This window comes from Pseudonaja textilis, chromosome 1 (genome assembly GCF_049901715.1).
Source record: "Pseudonaja textilis isolate UNSWEBS1 chromosome 1, rPseTex1.2, whole genome shotgun sequence".
Classification (NCBI taxonomy): Eukaryota; Metazoa; Chordata; class Lepidosauria; order Squamata; family Elapidae; genus Pseudonaja; species Pseudonaja textilis.
Genome location: NC_141990.1, coordinates 38,360,292 through 38,381,827, shown reverse-complemented (window position 1 = coordinate 38,381,827; position 21,536 = coordinate 38,360,292). Strand labels below are relative to the sequence as shown.

The following is a 21,536-nucleotide window of genomic DNA, read 5'->3' as shown; positions in this document are numbered from 1 at the left end:
GCCCCCTTCCACTACCCCCCAAAAATATGCTCCTTGATTAATCTAAGGTTCACTTTTTATTCAGCAAAAGTCTGAGTCACATAAAGATTTGTAATTATATTTTTTAATTTTTATGATAAATAATTGTTAGCATGTAAAAAATTATAAATGGTAAGGGAATCTAACAGACAAATATGGGTAATTATATTGGCCTTGTTGCTGGGCGTTATTTTTGTTCTGAACATAAATAGGTCCCTGATGCTGAGCTTTACAATCTGGGCTTTGCTGCTGCTACAAAACAGATTATTTCCAAGAAGACTGTTGACAGATTTAGAAAGCTTCCTTCCCTGTTTCTTCAGTCTTTGCCAGATTTAGGCAATACTGTGTTGTTGCTACATTTCTGTCCTAATATAGAAACTTCTCTTTTACTTCTTGGGCGATTAACTCATATATGACATATACTGCATACATTTAAATTCTACAAGGAGAAATAAGACAAAAGCAAATAATGGGGCTTATGAAACCAAATGGTAAGAAATAATGAAAACAGCATCACAGGTGAGATAAAAGCTGGAGATGTTTTCAAAAAAGAGCGGGTGGAAGGTTGAATCTGAAGAGCCTGCTGCTGGTCTGTTACCACAAAGTGAAGGCGCATTCATTTGTCTATCCTTCAGTACATGCTTATATCTGAAGTGCTAGGGGTTAACAGAGAACGCTATGAATAGAATCCATTTTCAGTCAATCTTGTTTAAGAGCTGCAATGACAACCTTATTACATACAAAGAAACAGTATCAACACTTAATGTGATTCTCCATCTTTCTGCAGAATAATATTTAGAGGAAGTTACAATATACATTCAAAATGCTTATTCAACCACGCCCAAAGCTATCATTTCGCAAACCTTAAATTTACTGGGATCTTCTGCATCTCAACACGAGTCTGGAAAGTTAGAGCAGACACAAAAGCTATTTGTACTCTTCTTTAATACTAAAAAATGCCTGCCTGATGCTATATTCCCCCAAATGTTAATACATTCAACAAAAGGAAATTTCTACCTCTATTGGAAGGGATTAACTATAGCTTTCCATGCTTTAAGTCATTTATTAGAGGACAATTACTTACCAGCAGATCCTTTTCCATTGCCAACGGCCACAAGCGCCCTCATGGATCTTTTTCGGCCTTCATTTGAAGTCATGTTAAATACAGATCTTACCTGAAGGAAAAGACAGCAATTATTCAATGTGATTAGACTGATTCAGTAACATATATTCTTATTTTTTTAACATGAACAAAGAGTTGTGATCCCCGCCCCCAATGATTTGGGATTGGAGGGAAGTTATTCATTTGGAAGATTATTATACTGTTTTTCTGAGGTAGAGATGAGATCGAGGACCCTTGGTGCTCTCTGAGGTTGGTTGCTTTCTTGCCAAGTTTCATTATCCAAATTAGGGGTAATGAAATGTCTGCACGAAAATATATAGGCTGCTCTAACTGACAATGATTCTAGGCAGGGTACAAGGAAGTCATACACAGAGAAAAAAGGAGTACAACACAGACCTGATTAAAAGCTATAATAATAATTTTTAAAAATCCCATTGGTCCCCAATAACTAATTGCCCTAATGGCCAAGTGCCTCAACCACCAAGTAAAGTAATAATGGTAAGAAAAATCAATTCCAGGTGTCAAAATGTTACCTGTCTCTATTGGATTGGAACTGTTATTACATATAACCTGTATTAACATTGCCTAATACAATAGGAGGTTTTTCCCACTATGAAAAACACAGAAGCCTAGGTGCAACAAGATCTTGACTGGGTTCCATGAGAGTAAAGATTAAAAAAAAAACACATCCAAATGCAGCCAATTTTCCATCACTATAGTTTTTGCTTCTTAATCAGGAGTTTTGGGGACTTAAAAAAAAAAAAACGTAAGTAGTACCACAGCCTGAAATTTTTTTTAAAAAAAGCACTCTGGACCACATGCATGTTTTAGATGTTTTCAAATATTCTTTTACAGGTAGTCCTTGACTTACAGGCTTTTGTCTAGTGACCATTCCAAGTTACAATGGGACTATAAAAAATGACTTATCACCAGTTTTCATACTTATGACAGTTGTAGCATCCCCACAGCCTCGTGATCAAAATTCGGATGTTTGGCAACTGGGTCATATTTATGATATTTGCAGTCATGCGATCATCTTTTGCAACCTTCTGACAAATAAAGTCAAAGGACGAACCCAGATTCACTTAACAACTCTGTTATTGACTTAACAACTGCAGTGATTCACAACTATGTCAAGAAAGGTTGTAAAAAGGGACAAAATTCACCTGTCTTGCTTAGCAACAAAAATGTTGAGCTCAATTGTGGGCCATAAGTCAAGGACTACCCATTTAAGCAAAGTACTGACAAGTTTAACGTATCATTGTGATGTACTATTGCAGCCTTATGTTTTATGCTGCTTGAAGTCACCAAGATTTTGCAATGTCTAAATGTTAATCAGGATAAAGTAGAGCTTGTACATGCATTTTTATGGGAAAAGGGAATCTTTAAGGAGAAAAGATCCACATATAGATGATTTGCAAGATATGCTCTCTGTGTTAAGCAAACCTTGGGTCAACAGAAATTTGCAAGTATGCTTCTTAAGATCATACACTGATCTATGGGAAGAAAATGTATGGCTTTCATATTATCAGGAAAGCTGTTTTAAGAACCACTGCTCTAAGATTATGTATAGTCTGTACAAGTACAGAATGGCTCCACCTTCCCAACTCTGGATTAAATGTCAGAGCACCAGGTGTTCCTTAAATAAGTCTGGAGACAATGTTCACCATGAATAATGCTAACCAAGACTTCTTATTAAACCGGGATTGAAAGATTAGCACATTCTAACTAAAAGTAGGAAGGCTTGCTATGGATTGGGAGAACACAATTCCACGGACTACTCGGTATTTCTTAAAAATGTGTGAAATGTTGCATTTGTCTTAGACTGCAGATAAACTGGTGAATGAAAAGGCAGGAGAGCAAGGCTCCTTTCTTCCTTTCCAGCAGATGGCAAAAGCAGCACACAGAAACAAGTCAACCAAGAAGTGACTGTCTTTAAAAAAAAAAAAAACTACCCACGTCAGCTGTTTTTGTGTAGCTTAGAAAGAAAATGTGCCCAGTCACCCATCACAATCACAGCTATCACATCTCTCTCAAAATTCCATACTTTTCAAGCTTGGTCACATGTACAGGCAGCCATGGACTGGCACTACCTTTTTCCGTTCACTGAGCATTGGCAATTAGTTCACTTCCTTCCCCTTTGTAGAAAAAAAAAATATCTTGGTGCATTGCTAAGAAATTTATAACTCTTACAGATATGAAAAAAAGCCCTTACTTTGGAGTCAGTACTATCATGTCCTTCAGAATCCAGATAATTCCATGCTAAACATAATCACTCAGGTATCTAATACCATCCTCTGTTCAACAAGATTTTTACTCAGCAAATTTATTTAGAATGTACACTTTAAGGAAAGGAGGATAAAAAAGCATGCTTGCATAGATATATGTGTAAAGGTGAGGGAGAATCACAAGTACTGTACATTGATTACATCCAGGTTGCTACAGAACAGCTTTTCTCAACCTCAGCAACTTTTAAGATGCATGGATTTCAACTCCCAGGATTCCTCAGCCAACACTTTCCGAGACAGTGGACAGAAGAATAAAACTACTGCACTGTTTTCTTTTTAAAGACTATTCTACTCTGTTAGTAACTAGAAATGTAAAACATGCTAATAGACATATTTAATCCCTCTACAACTGCTAACTTGTCAGTCAAAGCAAAAATTATTTCAATGATGACAAACATCACTTCATAACCCAAAGCTCAATATACGAAATTTTAATAACATTACTGTTATGTATTAAAGAGAGATCAGAGAAAATTCCTTATAGAAGGAATATCACGTTTATGTTTCTCTCAGGTAATGTGGAAGTGGAGCCTTAAATCATGTATAGTCAGTGTAGATAAATATAGTGACAGACAAAATATAGTGATAGACAAAATTATAGATTTTTTAATATAGCTGTTAAAGAAGAGACACCATGAGTTACTCTGTGCTGAGTAGCAATAAAAATCAAAATGCCAAGGACTTAGCTTAAGGACTAATAAGAAAATAATCATTGAAATCATAGCAAATTCTATAATTATATAGATCATCAATAGGCAGTACACAATCACTTTCATTCTATATTGCATGGGACTTGGCAGAAGTATATTCCTAAATCTTACTTTTATGGGGTTTCAAACCAGAATTTGAACTCCTGAACCAATGTACAAAATTTTGAAGCTTTCCAGTTCTGGTGCTCAGCAATACAAGAAGGGACGTGTTGACTTTAGCATATACCATTCCACATCTTTAGAAAACTTTTAATTTACCTTTGAACAGAATCCCAAGGGAACCATTAAGTATTGCTTTTATGATGCAAATTTAAGGTCAAAACAACCTCTTAATGCTGGACTAAAGGACAAGCCAAATACCCTTCACCATAAATTACTTGTGTACAAAAAAAAACTCTGAAGGTGTAGTCTTAGGCAAAAGCTAGGAAGCTATTAACAAATACAACATCCAATATGCAGATATTTACTATCCTGTTGCATCAGCAAGACAGATTAATCAGTGTTTTCAGAAGGGTACCATTAGGATTCATTGTTCATAAAATACTAGTAATGCTGCTTTGGCATCTTTGTTCAAAAAGCAGTGTCTTCTACAGTATAATTAATTTTCAGGAAAATGCTGATTAGCGTAGGCCAACAGTCAAGCACTCTGCAGAACCATTCCCCTTATTAACAGAAATGGAAACAAAAGTAACAAAGGGAACTATATAATCATATATAAGCCCCCTACCATTAATTATTCCATGGTGTCATTTCTGTTTGAATTATTCTATTATTATATCATTCACATGTTGGTATAACTTGCATATTTTAATACAATTTGATATACAGTATAGAGTTGATATACACAATTGTACTTTGCTAGGTTCTGTCAAATTTTCTGTTACTTGCCCAGAATGCTTTTTGTTGAATGGATGGCCAAACAAATGTTTGAAATAGATCATAAATATTAATGAAAATATGCATATATTACAATACCGTAGTGTTCCTTGATATATTATGAAAGTGTATGGATTCTTAATATAACGCTAACTTATTATTTGGTACTTTAATACTGCTACCCTCAAAAGTAAACACATACTTGCATCTAAAAAAAAGATTGCAGAACACTATGAAAGTGGGAAGGGGAGGACACAAAATTATGATCATTTTTATACTGCTTATAATTTAAAACTTCCTCCTCTTCAATGAAAAACATACGCTTAACAGTTACATTCTGAATTATTTGCTGGTCCTTTCCAAATTATTGAGTGACTCAATAATTTAAATCATTAGTTACAAGATTTTAAGATTTTTGTGAGAAAAATAGATTCATCTTAACTGACAAAACCTCAGCAGTTTTCAAAAACTTTATTCTTCAAGTGTTTTCTGATAACACTAATAAATTTAAAGCTATGTAACTCTGAATCAAGATACTGTAAGGCTGGACATATTTTCTAATACAATGGTTTCAGATTATTTTTCCCAATGTAATCTGTGTCAGGATTCCGGCAGTTACTCCAATTAAATCATGAGCCTTGAGCCATACTCCCAAAACTAAAAAAGATTTATTTGAAGGTAACATTCTACCTCCGGCATTTACCTGGGCGTAGCCAACTCTGAGATACATAATTCACTGTCACCCTCGATCCTGCTTTCCCCGCCATGCCTCTGGGTGTATCATCCAATGAAAAATGTCCATAGCCAAGAGTCATCAATCATGCTCTCCAATTAGATTTCTGCCATTGGTAGAAGCTTTAGTCATCTAATCAGTGACAATCTGCTTGATTTGTTGTTGTTACTATTATTTAATATTATTAAATGTTACGCATTTTTGTCTAGATCCTTTACATTGTTGTAAATAGCTCTTTGCTTCTATTATATTTGGAAGTCATCTTTCCATTATAATGTCTCTTTATTTCTTGAAATGAGTACAGGTAGTGTTCTAATTAGTGACTGGGTACTTAATGACAGTTCCAAGTTACAACGGGCCTCCCCAGAGCTACATATGATCTGATTCTGAAATTCCAATAGCTGCATCTCCCACTACAGTCACACGATCACATTTCGAGTGCTTGGCAACTGGCTTGCATTTACTGATGTTTGCAGTGTCCTCAGTCATGTGACCACGATTTTCAGCATTTTTTGCAGGTTTTAAGAATTTATTTCTGCTTTCTGGCAAAAAAATGGCCATTGAAGAAAATGAATTTCTTTAACGACCATGGCATTAGCTTACCACCGCTGCAAAAAATGTTGTACCATTGGGCACAATTGCATCATGACCCACTGAATGATGCCCATGACTTACAACGGCAATTCCGAGCTCAATTACCATCAAGCACTACCTGTAACACATTCATTTAAAAACTGAAGTAGAGTCTCTTGGGAGAGCAATCAAGCTACCATTTTAAAATTGAAACAAAAATATTATGCTCTTTCCTTTAAGAGTATTAAAATAAAAATTAATTTTCACAGTTCATTACAATTAATTTAGTCCCACAGCACCTCTAACAAGTTGTTCAAATGCACTTGTGACCCATCTTCATCTATTTGTCTTAATGGCTTGATCTGTATTTTGCTGTGAGCTTTTTGGCACTCTAAAATCCTTGGATGGAAAAGCAGCAGCTGCTGAATTGCCAGTGGCATTAAGGGCTTAACATGAAATTCTTTGCCCTAATTTCCTCTAATCTTTTTGCTGAGACATCCCAAGCCCTGCTTTCACAGTTTGGCTAGTAGAAACATATTCATTAAAATTATGAACGGCATCAAAAGAATGGATGAGTTTTCTAGTCTCTCTTTCTTAAGAATCTTAATTTTTGTCTCATAATATTACCTAGGCCTTGTGACCATGGAGATAGTCTTGAAAATCTGACAGATGCTTTGCTATGATCTGTGCCTGGATTCTATATACTTTTGAAATAGCAAGTTGCCTCAAGCTGTATATAGCATGTGTCTGCCACCACTTGAACATATGCTCAAAAATCTCAGTGACAGAGCACATGTTTGCGTTCAGATATCTCAAGTGTAATCCTTGGCTTTTTCTATTAAAAAAGCAGCAGAGGTTTTTTTAAGTCCTACTGTTACTACTAATAATCACATTTCTAGATATACTAGACCAAAGTTTGGGTAAGAGAGATCCTTTGTTTTTTCATGCTCCACAAGGCTCCTCTACAAGGCAGCTTCATTCTGGTGGCTATCCTAACAGAAAAAAAATGAAGAAAAAAAGAAAATTGATTTCTTTCATTCTATCTTCACAGGAAAAAAAATCAAGAAAATGCCGAAGCCGAGCACTTGCTCCAAGAATCAAGACATGACTGAGGTGTACAAAATTATGCAAAGTATGGATAAAGTGGAGGAGGAGAAGCTATTAGAACCAGAGATCACCTAATAAAAGTGAATTCTGAAAGAATCAGGACAGAGATTTTATTTTATAGTGTGAAATTAAATTTTGGAATTCACTGTGAGATAAGGTACTTGCTGGCTTCAAAAAGAATTAACCAATTCATGTAAATTAAGGGGAACAATGGCCACTAGCCTTGATGGCAGTGTGATTGCTTTTGAAGACCATCTGCTGGGAGACTAGTGGACTACCTTGTGCAGTTGACTGATCACTATGGGAACAAGCTACTGGACTAGATGGGCCAGAGATCTGCTGCAGCAGAACACTAGTTACTTTCTTACTTGTGCACATGTACTAGTACTTACATGTGCATGGCCAGATAATATTAGAAGGCCATCAAAGCAGCAACTTTACACCTTCCAAAGGATTTCATGGATTCCTTTATTTCTTTCCTTTCTGAGCAGCAGATCCACAAATATACCCTGCTAACACAACAAAAGGTTTCATATAGGGGTGGCATTCAAATTTTTTAACAACCCGTTCTGTGGACGAGGCTTAGTTGGTGGGCGTGACTTGGTGGTCATGTGACTGGGTGGACGTAGCTTGGTGGTCATGTTATTGGCTGGGCATAGCCAACTCAATATCACTCACATTGTGGCACACATCTCTTCGCCTGGCCTCTCATGACTGTGGAGGTGCTGCAACAGTCGTAAGTGTGAAAAATGGTCATAAGTCACTTTTTTCAGTGCCATTGTAACTTTCAATGGTCACTCCACACAAGCAAAGTGCCAACAGAGGGGGAAAAAACTCCAGAGAAGTTCCTGAGTCAGGAAGTCTAGTCCTGCCAAGAATGTAATAAGGGTTAACGGAGAGGCGGTTTCTATAAGCAACACCAGAACGTTTCCTTCCTGCCTTTCTTACAGGATTAGGCCAGTAATTTCTTCTAACAAACGGTTCTCCGAACTGCTTAGAATGTTAACAACCGGTCCTAGCGAATAGGTATGAACTGGTAGAATCCCACCCTTGGTTTCATATAGTACTCATGGTCAGACCAAAAGCACTTTCAATACTTGATTTAGTCTGGAGCAAAGCTTTCAACCTAACTATTTTAACAGCACAGTCCTAGGATTAAAACTACCTGATATCAAAGGAAAACCCGCTGCCTGAGAGAAGAGTTCATACACAGAACAATTTAACACTGATACCTGTTCTCTCCATGTTCCCATCACTCATAAGGCTGAATTCCACACATAGATTCTTCTCAGTTTGGCATCTTACATTACTTTGAGGGTAGAGAAAGCCAGCAATAGTATGGACCGAGACAACCTTCAAATGTTTCTGGGTCTCTGGCATTCAGCATTCAGTAGTGTATTAGAAATAAATAACTTCCAGATAATTACAAATTAATATTCATCCAGTTCATTTCTGCAACCCTTTACAGGTTGATTAAAATAGAGAAGGAAATAATTTATTGTAGCATCTAAACCCAGAGTCTTCTGTTGCTCCCAAACATTTCAGAATAAAAATAAGCAGTAACTGCAACACTGGGCACACTGCCAATGGAATGCAATTGACGCTAACTATGAGCAAAGATTGAACAAAGGACAGTGAAAATAATTTTTAAAAGACTTGCGTGATCATTTTTTTTCCTCTGAGGATTACTAAATCAGATATATAATTTAAAAATCCTCATTGATATCAATGGAAGTGTGTGTGTGTGGGGGGGGGGGGTTGTAAGAAAAATCACACCTGCATTGGCATGACAGTCATTTCTTTCAAGGCACACTTACTTGAAATTCAAGTGTTTGGTCTTTGTTGCCTACCAAACTTGTTCACCCTCATTAGAAGAAAGCAAAGCTGACCACAAACTTTGCTTGATCTGCCTTAGTGGAATATGTAAACTTGGGATAAGGATCAGGGACCATGATCACAGTGTATAAAATCACAGACAGACAATGAAAGTGGCAGAAGAACATTTTTCTCCCTTCTCAGTAGGTTCTCCAATAAAGCTAAAAAGATTTAGGTTCTCCAATAAAGCTGGAAGATTTAGGACAGAACCATTCCTTCAATGCTACATTAATTAGCACAGAATGTGTTGGTCTGGAAGGAAATTGGATCCATTCACAAAGATCTATCTAACATGAAACTAAAAGCCAACTATGCAGTGGTGGGATTCAAATATTTTTGCCACCGGTTTGGTGGGCATGGGTTGATGGGCGTGCTTTGTGCATGTGCACGCATTTTGCATGCACGCACACGCCAAACGCACACTTTGTGCAGGCGCACAGGCGTTCTAATTTGCCTCCTGCAAGCCTACACAATCCCGGTGGCTTCAGCAGCTGCCACGCAGCACTATTCTGTGCCGCGCAAAGCAGCTGCACTTCAAATTCAGCTGTAAGTATGGGAGCCCGGGTGGGAGGGCAGGCCCAAAAGCAGGGCAGCGGAGAGAACTGGTTCGATCTCCGCTGCTCATTGCTACTACTGGCTCACCAGAACCGGGCCGAACCGGTAGAATACCACCAACTGTAACTATGGCATTTCAAATCTCATCAGGCTCAAGGTTGACTCAGCCTTCCATCCTTCCAAGGTGGGTGAAATGAGAACCCAAATTGTTGGGGGGAATAGGCTGACTCTGTAAACCGCTTAGAGAGCTATAAAGCAGTGTAAAGCAATATATAAGTCTAAGTGCTATTGCTTAAGGAAAAAACCCCAAGTCTAATGTTTTTCAAGAGCAGAAATACAAAAAGTGATCCTGACTCCCCCCCACACTTTATATAATTTTATTCTGGCATTCTTTTGGTTTGGATAAAATGCAGATTAATTGAAGAATCTGTTCTATGTCTATTCGCTTTCATGTGATTAACCTAAAAACTTTATTACTTTTTCAAAATTGATCAGAAATATCCTCTATTCAAAAAATGCTCTCTTCAAATTATGATATTAGTTTTTATTGACCTTGACGCAGCACATTTTACTTTGAGGTTGTAATACATGATTTCAGAATCTATTGGTCTGATAAATTCTTGTTTTAAAGACCAGGCCCGCACAACATGTGGCTCACCAACAGCCTTTTGCAACCTGCTAGTGGTTTTTCAAAAGTTAATACATTTACTGCCATTGCCCCCAAAGACACCCGGCCAAGCACCTCCAATGTCTCAAAGCTTCACTGTCATTTTGCTAGCTGTCGAACAGTTGATTGGTACACCTGATGTTCCTTTGTGGCCCGCAAATGATTTTTAATTTATTAACGGGGTCCTTTCTCCTCTATAAGTTGCACAGGTCTGCTAAAGAGCTACAGTGAAAGGAATAAAATTTACACTGGATTTTAAACATTGCTTTTTATATTTAAAGACACGTAAGCTTACATTTTTAATAAAAAAAACCTCTTACCTCAAGTACTCTGCTATCAAAATCTTCAAATGTTTCTGTCAGTTAAGGAGACATGTATAAGTGATATGCTGCATATACAATATCCATATTATTTTCCATGAACAATTAAGGTGCATCTCATCACAATCAGACCTCTGTGGAATCAAGTCATGTGGAGTACCACTAAATTATACAGATGTTGGAATTGGCCTTCAAGGAATCTTTTGATGACCACAGTGGTACATCAATGGCCTTGTTCTATGTGAATACCACTGTTTTTTAACTTAGGACAAATATGAACCAGTCCACGCAGCAATAAGAGGACACTAATGAACTGGAACATCTATTCCATAAGGAATGAAAGTCCCTCAAGAACAATAGCCATTTGTGAAATGCAAATGGAAAGTATAAAAAGAAGGAGTAGGACTACATTTTGTTTTGCCCTTTTTATTTTTTAAAGTGTTAAAATGTAATTAAGTAGGCAGCATCAAATTATAAAGCAAGCATATGACAACCATTTTACTTAAATTAATTTTGAAATGCCTTATTCACCTAAGTATTACCTGGACAAGCAATCAAGCACAGATCAGATTGTATTTAAATTAAACAGAAACAGCCAGGCGGTAAATGCTTACTTTTACTATGCCAACACTACAATAGGATGTCTAGAAATGAGAAAACAATTAATATTTCTAACTGTATTCTAGTTTCTCCAGTAAGTTCATTTTCCAAGAGACCCAACAGGCAAATTATACTGAGCCAATTTCTCTAGAATTCTCTCTGCTCTGGGTGTTCAATTCTCCCCATAGTTACTGGGGAAATGGTGAATTTATTATCATAATTTGTTAACATTACAAGACACTAATTTGAATTTCTGGACAGTTCACAACTTTAAATACCCATTAACAACTTGGAGAATATGGCAATTGAGATATATTCTGAAACTTTTCCAAGGTGTTTTAATAAATATTTGCAGTTATTAGATATGATCAAAATCTACACAGTAACTTTGTAGCCTGAAATAATAGTGTGGAATATTACATGTATCTTCCCATCCTTTCTTCTTAAGATACAGTATTAGCAAGGAAACAATTTCCCTTCAGAACTAGGTTTTTGTTTGTATGTTTGTGGGTGTGATCTCTAGTCTTCTACATGGCCTTCCATTTATGTACACTGCTCAAAAAAATAAAAGGAACACTTAAATAACACAATGTAACTCCAAGTCAATCACACTTATGTGAAAGCAAACTGTCCACTTAGGTAGCAACACTGACTGACAATCAATTTCACATGCTGTTGTGCAAATGGAATAGACAACAGGTGGAAAGCATATAGGCAGTTAGCAAGACATCCCCCAAAAAGGAGTGGTTCTGCAGGAGGTGACCACTGACCACTTCTCAGTTCCTATGCTTTCTGACTGATGGCAGTGCTTGCACTCTAGTGGTAGCATGAGACGGAGTCTACAACCCACACAAGTGGCTCAGGTAGTGCAGCTCATCCAGGATGGCACATCAATGCGAGCTGTCTGTCAGCGTAGTGTCCAGAGCATGGAGGCGCTACCAGGAGACAGGTCAGTACATCAGGAGACATGGAGGAGGCCGTAGGAGGGCAACAACGGAGTATCAGGACCGCTACCTCTGCCTTTGTGCAAGGAGGGACAGGAGGAGCACTGCCATAGCCCTGCAAAATGACCTCCAGCGGGCCACAAATGTGCATGTGGCTGCTCAAACAGTCAGAAACAGACTCCATGAGGGTGGTATGAGGGCCTGACGTCCACAGCTGGGGTTTGTGCTTACAGCCCAACACCGTGCAGGACGTTTGGCATTTGCTAGACAACACCAAGATTGGCAAATTTGCCACTGGTGCCCTGTGCTCTTCACAGATGAAAGCAGGTTCACACTGAGTACATGTGACAGACGTGACAGGGTCTGGAGACACTGTGGAAAACGTTCTACTGCCTGCAACATCCTCCAGCATGACCGGTTTGGCAGTGGGTCAGTAATGGTGTGGGATGGCATTTCTTTAGGGGGCCGCACAGCCCTTCATGTGCTCGCCACAGGTAGCCTGACTGCTATTAGGTACCGAGATGAGAACCTCAGACCCCTTTGTGAGACCATATGCTGGTGCAGTTGGCCCTGGGTTCCTCCTAATGCAAGACAATGCTGGACCTCATGTGGCTGGAGTGTGTCAGCAGTTCCTGCAAGACGAAGGCATTGATGCTATGGACTGGCCTGCCCGTTCCCCAGACCTGAATCCAATTGAGCACATCTGGGACATCAAGTCTTGCTCCATTCACCAATGCCACGTTGCACCACAGACTCTCCAGGAGTTGGGGGATGCTTTAGTCCAGGTGTGGGAGGAGATCCCTCAGGAGACCTCATCAGGAGCATGCCCAGGCATTGTAGGGAGGTCATACAGGCACGTGGAGGCCACACACACTTCTGAGCCTCATTTTGACTTGTTTTAAGGACATTACATCAAAGTTGGATCAGCCTGTAGTGTTTTTTTCCACTTTAATTTTGAGTGTAACTCCAAATCCAGACCTCCATGGGTTGCTAAATTTGATTTCTATTGCTAATTTTTATGTGAGTTTGTTGTCAGCACATTCAACTATGTAATGAACGAAGTATTTAATAAGAATATTTTCATTCAGATCTAGGATGTCTTATTTTTGTGTTCCCTTTATTTTTTTGAGCAGTGTATATAATTTGGTATTAGCAGTATACACAGAATATGAAACCACCAAAGAAATATTTTTCTAGAGAATAAAATATTCATTCTTTTCATAATTATCTCACCTCCATTGGGACCAGGATCAGGAGGTCCTAAACTGACACCTCCCCAGGATCGTCCAGTCCAACCTCTTTCCTTCTTAATCCGTACTCTCTTTCTTTTGTCAAATTGCTTTTGTTCCTCAGCTTTTGCTAACTGCAAAGCCTTCTGCTCTTCTTCATTTCTCTGAGTAATGCTTTGAACTTTTCCAGATACCATCAATGGAGCATTGAGACCAGGCCAAAGGAAACCAATTTTTCCTGAACACATCAACACAAAACGATTACAACAAATACAAATTACAAACAAATTACAGCAAATCATGGATTTTATTTAGGATACTATCAACCTACACTTCTGAGCAAATATCAGAAGTCATAAAATGACTTTGTTGCACTCATTCACTTTATATGTATAGCTTATCATGGCACCTTAAGGAAGATTAAAACTGTAAAAAAGTGGCAGACATTTTTGGCTAACCAGAATTTGCAAAAGTTTAATTGTTTTTAATAAGAGAACCCAACTATCTAGAATTCATGACTGAATTTATTACTGAAAGTGAGTCAACTTTTACATACAATATCTCCCTCTATTCCAACTTGGAATCAATTCTTTTCAAGTAGAAAACTTATTTCCTGAAATAAATTCTGATTATCACTCTCTGGCTATTTTGAGCACCCCAAGGAAATCCTTATAAATACAATATTATTATGTGAATTCTGCAATAAGAAATTGCAGTATATCCTCATATCCTAAGGTAAGTCTTTCTGCTGGGATTCAGCAGTAATTCCTTCCGCACATGGTTGACTCTATTACAGTATAAGATGGAATGAGGGCACAATTTACCTCATGCAGCATATGCTAGGGAATCTGGAGAAAATAGCAATGATAGCTTCCCCACACCATTATTGTTTCCCAGATATTCCCACTCCAAAAAGACAGCTATCTTCCCTAGGTAAGCTATCTTTACTTCCTACAATACCATCTTACTATTTGGGAGGTTTTCTTTTCCAATTAATTAACTTTTGGCAACAAACAGAGCTGGAATTAATTAATTTGCTCTGAGCCTTTGTAGTTTTAATGAGCAGGATTTCCCAAACTGTGAACTTTCCCTTTTTTTGGAAAAAATTTTAAATCCCATCTTTATTATTTTCATAAATAACTCAAGGCAGAGAACATAACTAATGTTCCCTTCTTTTATTTTCAACAATTTTGAGAGTTGGGCTAAGAAAGACTGATGGACCCAAAGTCACCCAGCTGGTTTTCATGCCTGAGGTGGGATTAGAAATTCAGTTTTCTGATTTTTAGCCTTGTGCCTTAATCTCTGGCTTCCTTACGTTGTTATATTATAATCCCTTACATTGTTTACTCCTTTACATTATTATAAAAGTCCACCCTCCCAAAAGTTTCATTGTATTGTTTTCATTGTTCACTTGTGCTGATTTTGGTATTTGGATTTTTAGGGGTAATGTGTACACTAAAGGGAAGTGTAGCGGCAAAAAATTTAACCCCTGTTCCTTCTAATTTCTTATGGCCCTGATTTAACTAATAGTGTTATCATATCAGCATCCAAGTTCAGTAGTAGTTAGACTGATTCCAATAATTAATCCCTTCTGGATTCTGCATTATTTCATGAGTTTACCTTCGCCAAGGACCTGGCCTCTATTGAGATCCCTCGTTTTTTTCCGCTTGCCTCGCTTGCCTCTCCCTTTCCTTCCACCTGCAGTATTCTCTGCTGCAACTCCTTTCCAGAGTTCGTTGGCTGTCACTGTTATGAAACAGATGTCTATAAGTTGTCCAAATCATAATATATTTTAACAGCAGTTCAAATGAAGAAAAAAGTATATGCTATTGACTCTTATGTTTAAACCAGCTATACCTCAAGTAAAATATACCTCAAACAGCTGCTAAGATGGGCTTGCACTTAATTTGTTTGCAGAACAGTATTTACTGAAGTTAACACCAAATTTATAAGACAACACAGAAACATAATGACCTGCTGTCTGGAGGTTAGGTCACGGCAACCATTGACTTCTTTTCTTTTTGGTTTGAAATGTTTTGCTGCTTATCCATGTAACTTCTTCAGTCTGAGAATTGTCATCATCATGATATATTACCTAACAATTGCATCAATTTATACCAGGGCTGTCAAATCTGCAGCCCATGGGCTGGATGTGTCACATACTGGTCAGGCCCATGCCTGGTTTAGCGAATGAGAAATTCGCTATATGTCACGTGACGCTGCAAATTTGATACCCCTGATTTATATAATCTTTAAAAAAAAGAATATCAAATAGTTATTTCCATTTCCAAGTGCCTTCCAAAGTGTAAAACTGTATATAGCCATAGGACTACAGGTAAATCTTTGGGATATGATGGCAATTCTGGTAATCTCAATTGCCATCGCTAAACAAGGACTGCATGGGTTGTTCTGCAAGGATCTTAATAACTGCAATTTGAGATTTCCTGCCATATTCCTCACTGACTATGCTTGTGACAAGCTGACACGAGAAAGTCACAAATCATAATCACATGTCTGCAGGTATGCTGCGATAGTCAGAGCTATGAGAACATGGCATAAAATAACATTCATTCTGCACCACTATATATCATTCATTCATGTTCTGTGGTTATGGGGTCCACATTTGGGCGCTTGGCAGCCCAACCTTATGACCACATGGCAGGTGCTTCAACTTACCCCAGCAATCCATATCCCTCCCATCTTTGCCTTTTTGGCACCCACCACTTGCCGCCCAGTGCTCTGCAAACCCTGGTTAACCTTTGCCTTCTTGCTCCTGCTGCTGATCCATGCATGCCCAGCCTGGCCCTTTGCAAGGCAACTGCTAGCTGCACAAGGCTTTCTTCACAAGGTCGTGAACCAAAGCTTCCTTGCACGATCTGGTGAAGAAGGCCTTGTGCTGCCTCATGTGGAGGGTTACGCTCAAGTTACCTCATCAGCAGCAGGAGTAAGAAAACAACAAACATCAACTGGAGCAGTGAAGCGAGGGTGGCTAGGGTCTAGGGAGTGCAAGGTAGTGAGAGGAGCTGGGGCAGGGTCTGTGTGCCACACTGCTGGGCTGGGCTGCAGCGGCTTCTCAGGTTGGTTATGGCTTTGGACCACATTACTGGGGCTTCCGCAGAGAACCAGAGGCTTGACACCATGCTGCTGGACTGAGTTGGGGCTTCCTGGGGCTTTTGTACTTTGCTGTGGCTTGAAGGCTTAGAGAAACAGTGCAGCAAGCAGCCCGAGCTGCATGATTGTAGGGCTACTTGCTGCCCCAGAAAGCAGGATGCATGATAGGCAAAAGGGCAGAGATGGGGGCAATAGACAGTTGGGGGGAGTTCTAATGGCTGGGATGGGTAGGCCAGTCAGATTAGACCTGGGCTTCAGAATAAAATGATATTTTTAGTGGGACTTACAAACTGCAAAGGAGATGCTGATCTTTAATATGAAATTAGAGTATCAAGATTATAATTGATAAAAGGCCAAATTAATAAGATCCAACCAAGTTCATGCTAGAACCCATTCTGATGTGTTTTCTTGTTTAGGTTCATAAAGAATACATTACAGATGGTGACTACAGCAGGAACTGTTTAATTGTGCCCTGAGGATGAGTGCCTTGATTCTGTATTCCATACTCTTTTCTTCCCATCAACCACATGACTCATCACTTCTAAAAAAATCAATTCTCTGCTCCTCTTCCGCCGTCAATATGGAGCACAGCAGAATCAATTCACAGCTGGTAGTGACAATACTGCTAAGTGCTACTTAAAATATTCCAGTCTTTCCTGAGGTGACCATGCGTGGCTAATATAAAAGAAAGGAATACTTCAAATAAATTTCAAAATATGGAAACTTATAGCACTTAACTAGTCAGAGGCACAACAAAGACTGTCAAATGTTCATCAGGAAGCTAATAATTCATTCTTATTCTCTTCAGTTAATAAAGATACAGAAGATTTTAGGAAATGTGGATTGGCTTAGCTCTAATCAAGCTTACTTCAAACTCCAACAATTCATCTCTGCTTCAGACGCACACGAAAGGGAGTTCATCTTTTGCATGTTAATATTTTGATTCATCCAATATTGATGCTACATGGAGGATCTAATCTAATCTAAATTATTTTCTTTTCTTGGCTATTTCCAGCCAGTGTTAAAGGGATCTAGCTCATGATTCTCTGCTTTGCGGAGTACCTCAGAGTTTTGTTCTTTCTCTGGTCTTAACATCTGCATGAAGTCACTGGGCAAGGTCATCTGTTGACCTGGAGTGCGATATACTTCATATGCTAATAAAACTCAGTTGTACATCTCTATCCCTCGGCTGACCAGGCAGTGCTCCCAAGGTCCTTTCCCACTGTCTGGAGGGCATGAGGGTCTGGATAGGAGTGACTAGGCTTCAGATCAAACCCTGGCAAAACTCAATGGCCATGGACTTTAAGGCCATCTAGCAGTGAGGATTTTCCTCTTCTGCATGGAGGTGTGGTAAAAGTTGGTGCACAATTTGTGGGTCTTTCTGAACACGTGGCTCCTGCTCAAAGGGTTTTTTGCACAGATATGTCTTAGGTATTGTTCCCATTCCCAGAACAGTGTTACACACGGTGACTCACTTGGATTATTGCATGTAGAGTAGAGTTACTTTTGAAGAGCATTTAGAAACTGTAGCTGATGAAAAATTTATCATGCAGATAGTTGTTAGCATTTCTTCTTATGCCTATAAAACAATGCTACTCTGTAAGGTTTAGGTGTGATTCCAGTTATTGGTTATCAGCTACAAAATCCTACATCAGAGAGGACCAGGCTAATTGTGGGACTACCTTTTTCCTTTTGTTTCCCTTATCCCACCAGATCTAGAGAAGCCCAGGTCCTTTCTATCAAACAATGTCATCTTGTCTAGAGTCATGTCTTCCCAAGGGTAGCGCTTGCCCAATGGAATCATATTCTTCACAGATTCAGATGGCCTCAACCCTGAATTGGAAACCTGGCTATTTGGGTCAGGTGGTTAGGTGGCTCTACTATTGTCAATATGGTTTTTTTTCTGGTGAGAGGAGTTATTGTTCATCTTTGGATACTTGCAGTTATATATTTTGGGTTTTGCTGTGTCTGTAATCCTTGTCAGTCGCCCAGAGTTACTTCTGTAAGATTGGCAACTATAAATACATACATGCATATAACTCAAGACTACTGGGTCCTTTAACCTCTACCCTTCTATCAGATATTCTACTATGAGCCACAGTCATTATCTGAAATATAAGTGCTAAGAAAAAAAAAACATTGCAAAAGAGTTTACATCATGTAGCATGATCCAATGTAATTGAATATATAATTAGGGAAAAATGGTAATATTCTCAAAGTAGTTTTGATCCTCTAAATGTTACCAAATTACAGTTTGCAAATCAAACACCATTTGCCATTTTGAGAGGAGTTGCTTATGGTTGAAACTGAGTAATTATCTGAAGGACTTCAATGTCCATCTCTGGTAAGATTGGACTAATCAACACCGATCAGCTCTGATTGTGAGAACTTTAGGGATCCACCAGAGTATTTTAATTTAGCCAACTGAGGAATCATGTAAACTCTTAAGCAGCTCAAATTCTATGAGAGAATTTGAGGCTACACTATGGTAGTTAAGGATGGTAAACCAGGCCCACTTTTCTACCCTGAAAGTGTCCACAGAAGGTCAGGCAGCTGCACTCTTTACACAAGTAGTATTCCACTCCAGGAAGTATAGGTAATATAGTGAGTGGCATATTTGCATAATATGGCTAATGTGCCAGGTATAAGCCTTCCTGAGTCAGGCAGCTTTAATGGAAGTTATTCACACTTTAGTGAACTGCTATCTTGATGTACCCTTGAAAAGTGTTCAGAAATATAACTGAAGAAAAGTGCTGCAGTTAGATTGGTAAAGAATGCACTAAAACTCTGCACAAACTGCCTGTGTATCATCTAAAGTTTAAGGCAACAATGCTGATGTTACAGCCCAAAAAACTTATGGGCTGGTTGCCTGACCAACTAAACGTCTCTCCTGCTACAAGCCTGACTAATAACTTACATTAACAGGAGATGCTTCTGCTGCCAGAAGCTTGTTTATTTGACATGTGGGAAAAGGCCTTCTCTTATGCAACATCAAGGCTATGGAATCAAAAGAATTTTCACTATTAATAGATTTTAATGCCACTTTATATTTTGATTTTAAATGTGGTAAGCTGCCTTTATTGTTTATAAAAGTAGAAAAATGGGGTGTGAATCTAATTAACATAATAGTTAAATTAAAGGCTACAGGATTGATTAGCAGCTTCCAAATACTTACATTTATTGAAAAAGCTTCTCTGCCTTCTCTGCTGCACTGTCACATTATATGATGCAGAAATGTTGCAGTGTGTCTGAAATGAACATGCCAAGGCAGCATACTGGCAGCTGATTCCATGGTTTGAAATCAAAGCATAACCTGTGGGGAAAAAAATCATGTTAATATCTCAATTATTGAAAGGCTGAAAAAATATTAACTTATGAATAAGACAGTACATCTCAAGAAATATTAGTATATTTGGATATATTTCTTGGATAATATCTCTATACACAATGTAAGAGAAAGAGAGATGCCTTTCTTAAGATGATTCAGCCACCAATAATTTTTATAGATTCTTGTAGTAAATATAACAACTTTAGACTTTTGCTGACCAACTAATCAAACACATCTTTTTACCTATTAAAGTAATTTATATGTATTAACTTAATCAATTCACTCATCCTAAAGGAAATTACCCCAATTTAAATATAAAGCATTAACCCAGAAAAACAACACAGGGTCTACATCTCTTTAGCAAATTTACACAACAATTGGTTGCTTAATATTATACCCCCCTCAGTTTTCTAGACAATTCTCTAGACCGGTGTTTCTCAATGTGGCAAGTTTAAGATGGGTGGGCTCCAAATCTCAGAATTCGCCAGCCATGCTATCCATTATAAGCTTGGCAAGGTTGAGAAACATTGCTCTAAACCGGGTTGACAAATATGGCATTGTTACAACCTGTGGACTTCAATTCCCAGAATTTTTACACCAGCATATCCACAGGCCATAAAGTTGCCATAGTTGTCCACCTCTGCTCTAGACAAAATAATTTCCTTCAGCATCTCTGTTACTGAGAGAATGGACTCTGCATTTTCTTTGCTAGAAGTAAGAAGCAAAGAACAGAAAAAGAAAAGCCTTGAGGGCAAGAATCTTCCTTATCTTTTATTATCCTTACACTTAATTTATTATAAAACAATATATACAATTAATGTATTATACTTTCACACAATTTATTACTGAAAAAAAAAGAAAAAAGATCCACTGAACTCACTGTATGTCCATTTTAGTCTAGGGGTGTGTGTTTAACCCCTTTCATTTTTTATTCTTTTTCAGAGCACCAGTTATAATGCCCAGTTAAAAGCGGGCATTATAACTTTTTTTCTGCAATGGCTTATCTCATGTCTTCAGGAAACCTGAAGGGTGCAACTGTGGTTGGTTTCAAGGTCCATGATACAAAAATTTCTACCTATGAATAACAATTGGAGCCCATTCTCAATATCAACTCTGGAAAATTCCAAAATGAATATAATTCATACAAAAACATACCCACCCAACAAAATTCTATTACAGATTATCATTGCTGTGTTTTACCCACTTATCACTTTGCTTTTGGGGAATGTCATGGAAAGCAAGGACTGTGAGACAAATGAATGCTGTAATATTTATTGGGAAGTATGAGATGAGGCCAGTGAATGTTGGTACTAACTGGACACACAATTTCCCAAAAGAACAAAGAGACAAGAAAGGACTAAACTCTCTGCATTTGAAATATTTTAAACTTTTGTTTATTATTACTAAATTTATTTGCCATCAACTTGATTATTCTAAGCACTATTGATTAAACTATATCTGCAATAAACTCTGAAAGCA

General features: G+C 38.2%; 1 protein-coding gene across 2 annotated transcripts in view; it reads right to left on the bottom strand.

The window, feature by feature from the left end:
• MRPS5 (mitochondrial ribosomal protein S5) overlaps window positions 1-21,536 on the bottom strand; it is a 30,365-nt gene that overhangs the window by 7,829 nt on the left and 1,000 nt on the right. Inside the window, exons 2-6 of one of the 2 annotated variants that reach the window (XM_026695940.2) lie at window positions 19,905-20,042; window positions 15,239-15,364; window positions 13,623-13,856; window positions 10,846-10,880; window positions 1,103-1,193 (exon numbers count right to left, since the gene is read on the bottom strand). In XM_026695940.2, coding sequence (XP_026551725.1) covers window positions 1,103-1,193; window positions 10,846-10,880; window positions 13,623-13,856; window positions 15,239-15,364; window positions 19,905-20,042 — 624 coding nt within the window. The remainder of the gene's footprint in view (window positions 1-1,102; window positions 1,194-10,845; window positions 10,881-13,622; window positions 13,857-15,238; window positions 15,365-19,904; window positions 20,043-21,536) is intronic. The other variant, XM_026695941.2, reaches the window with a different exon arrangement.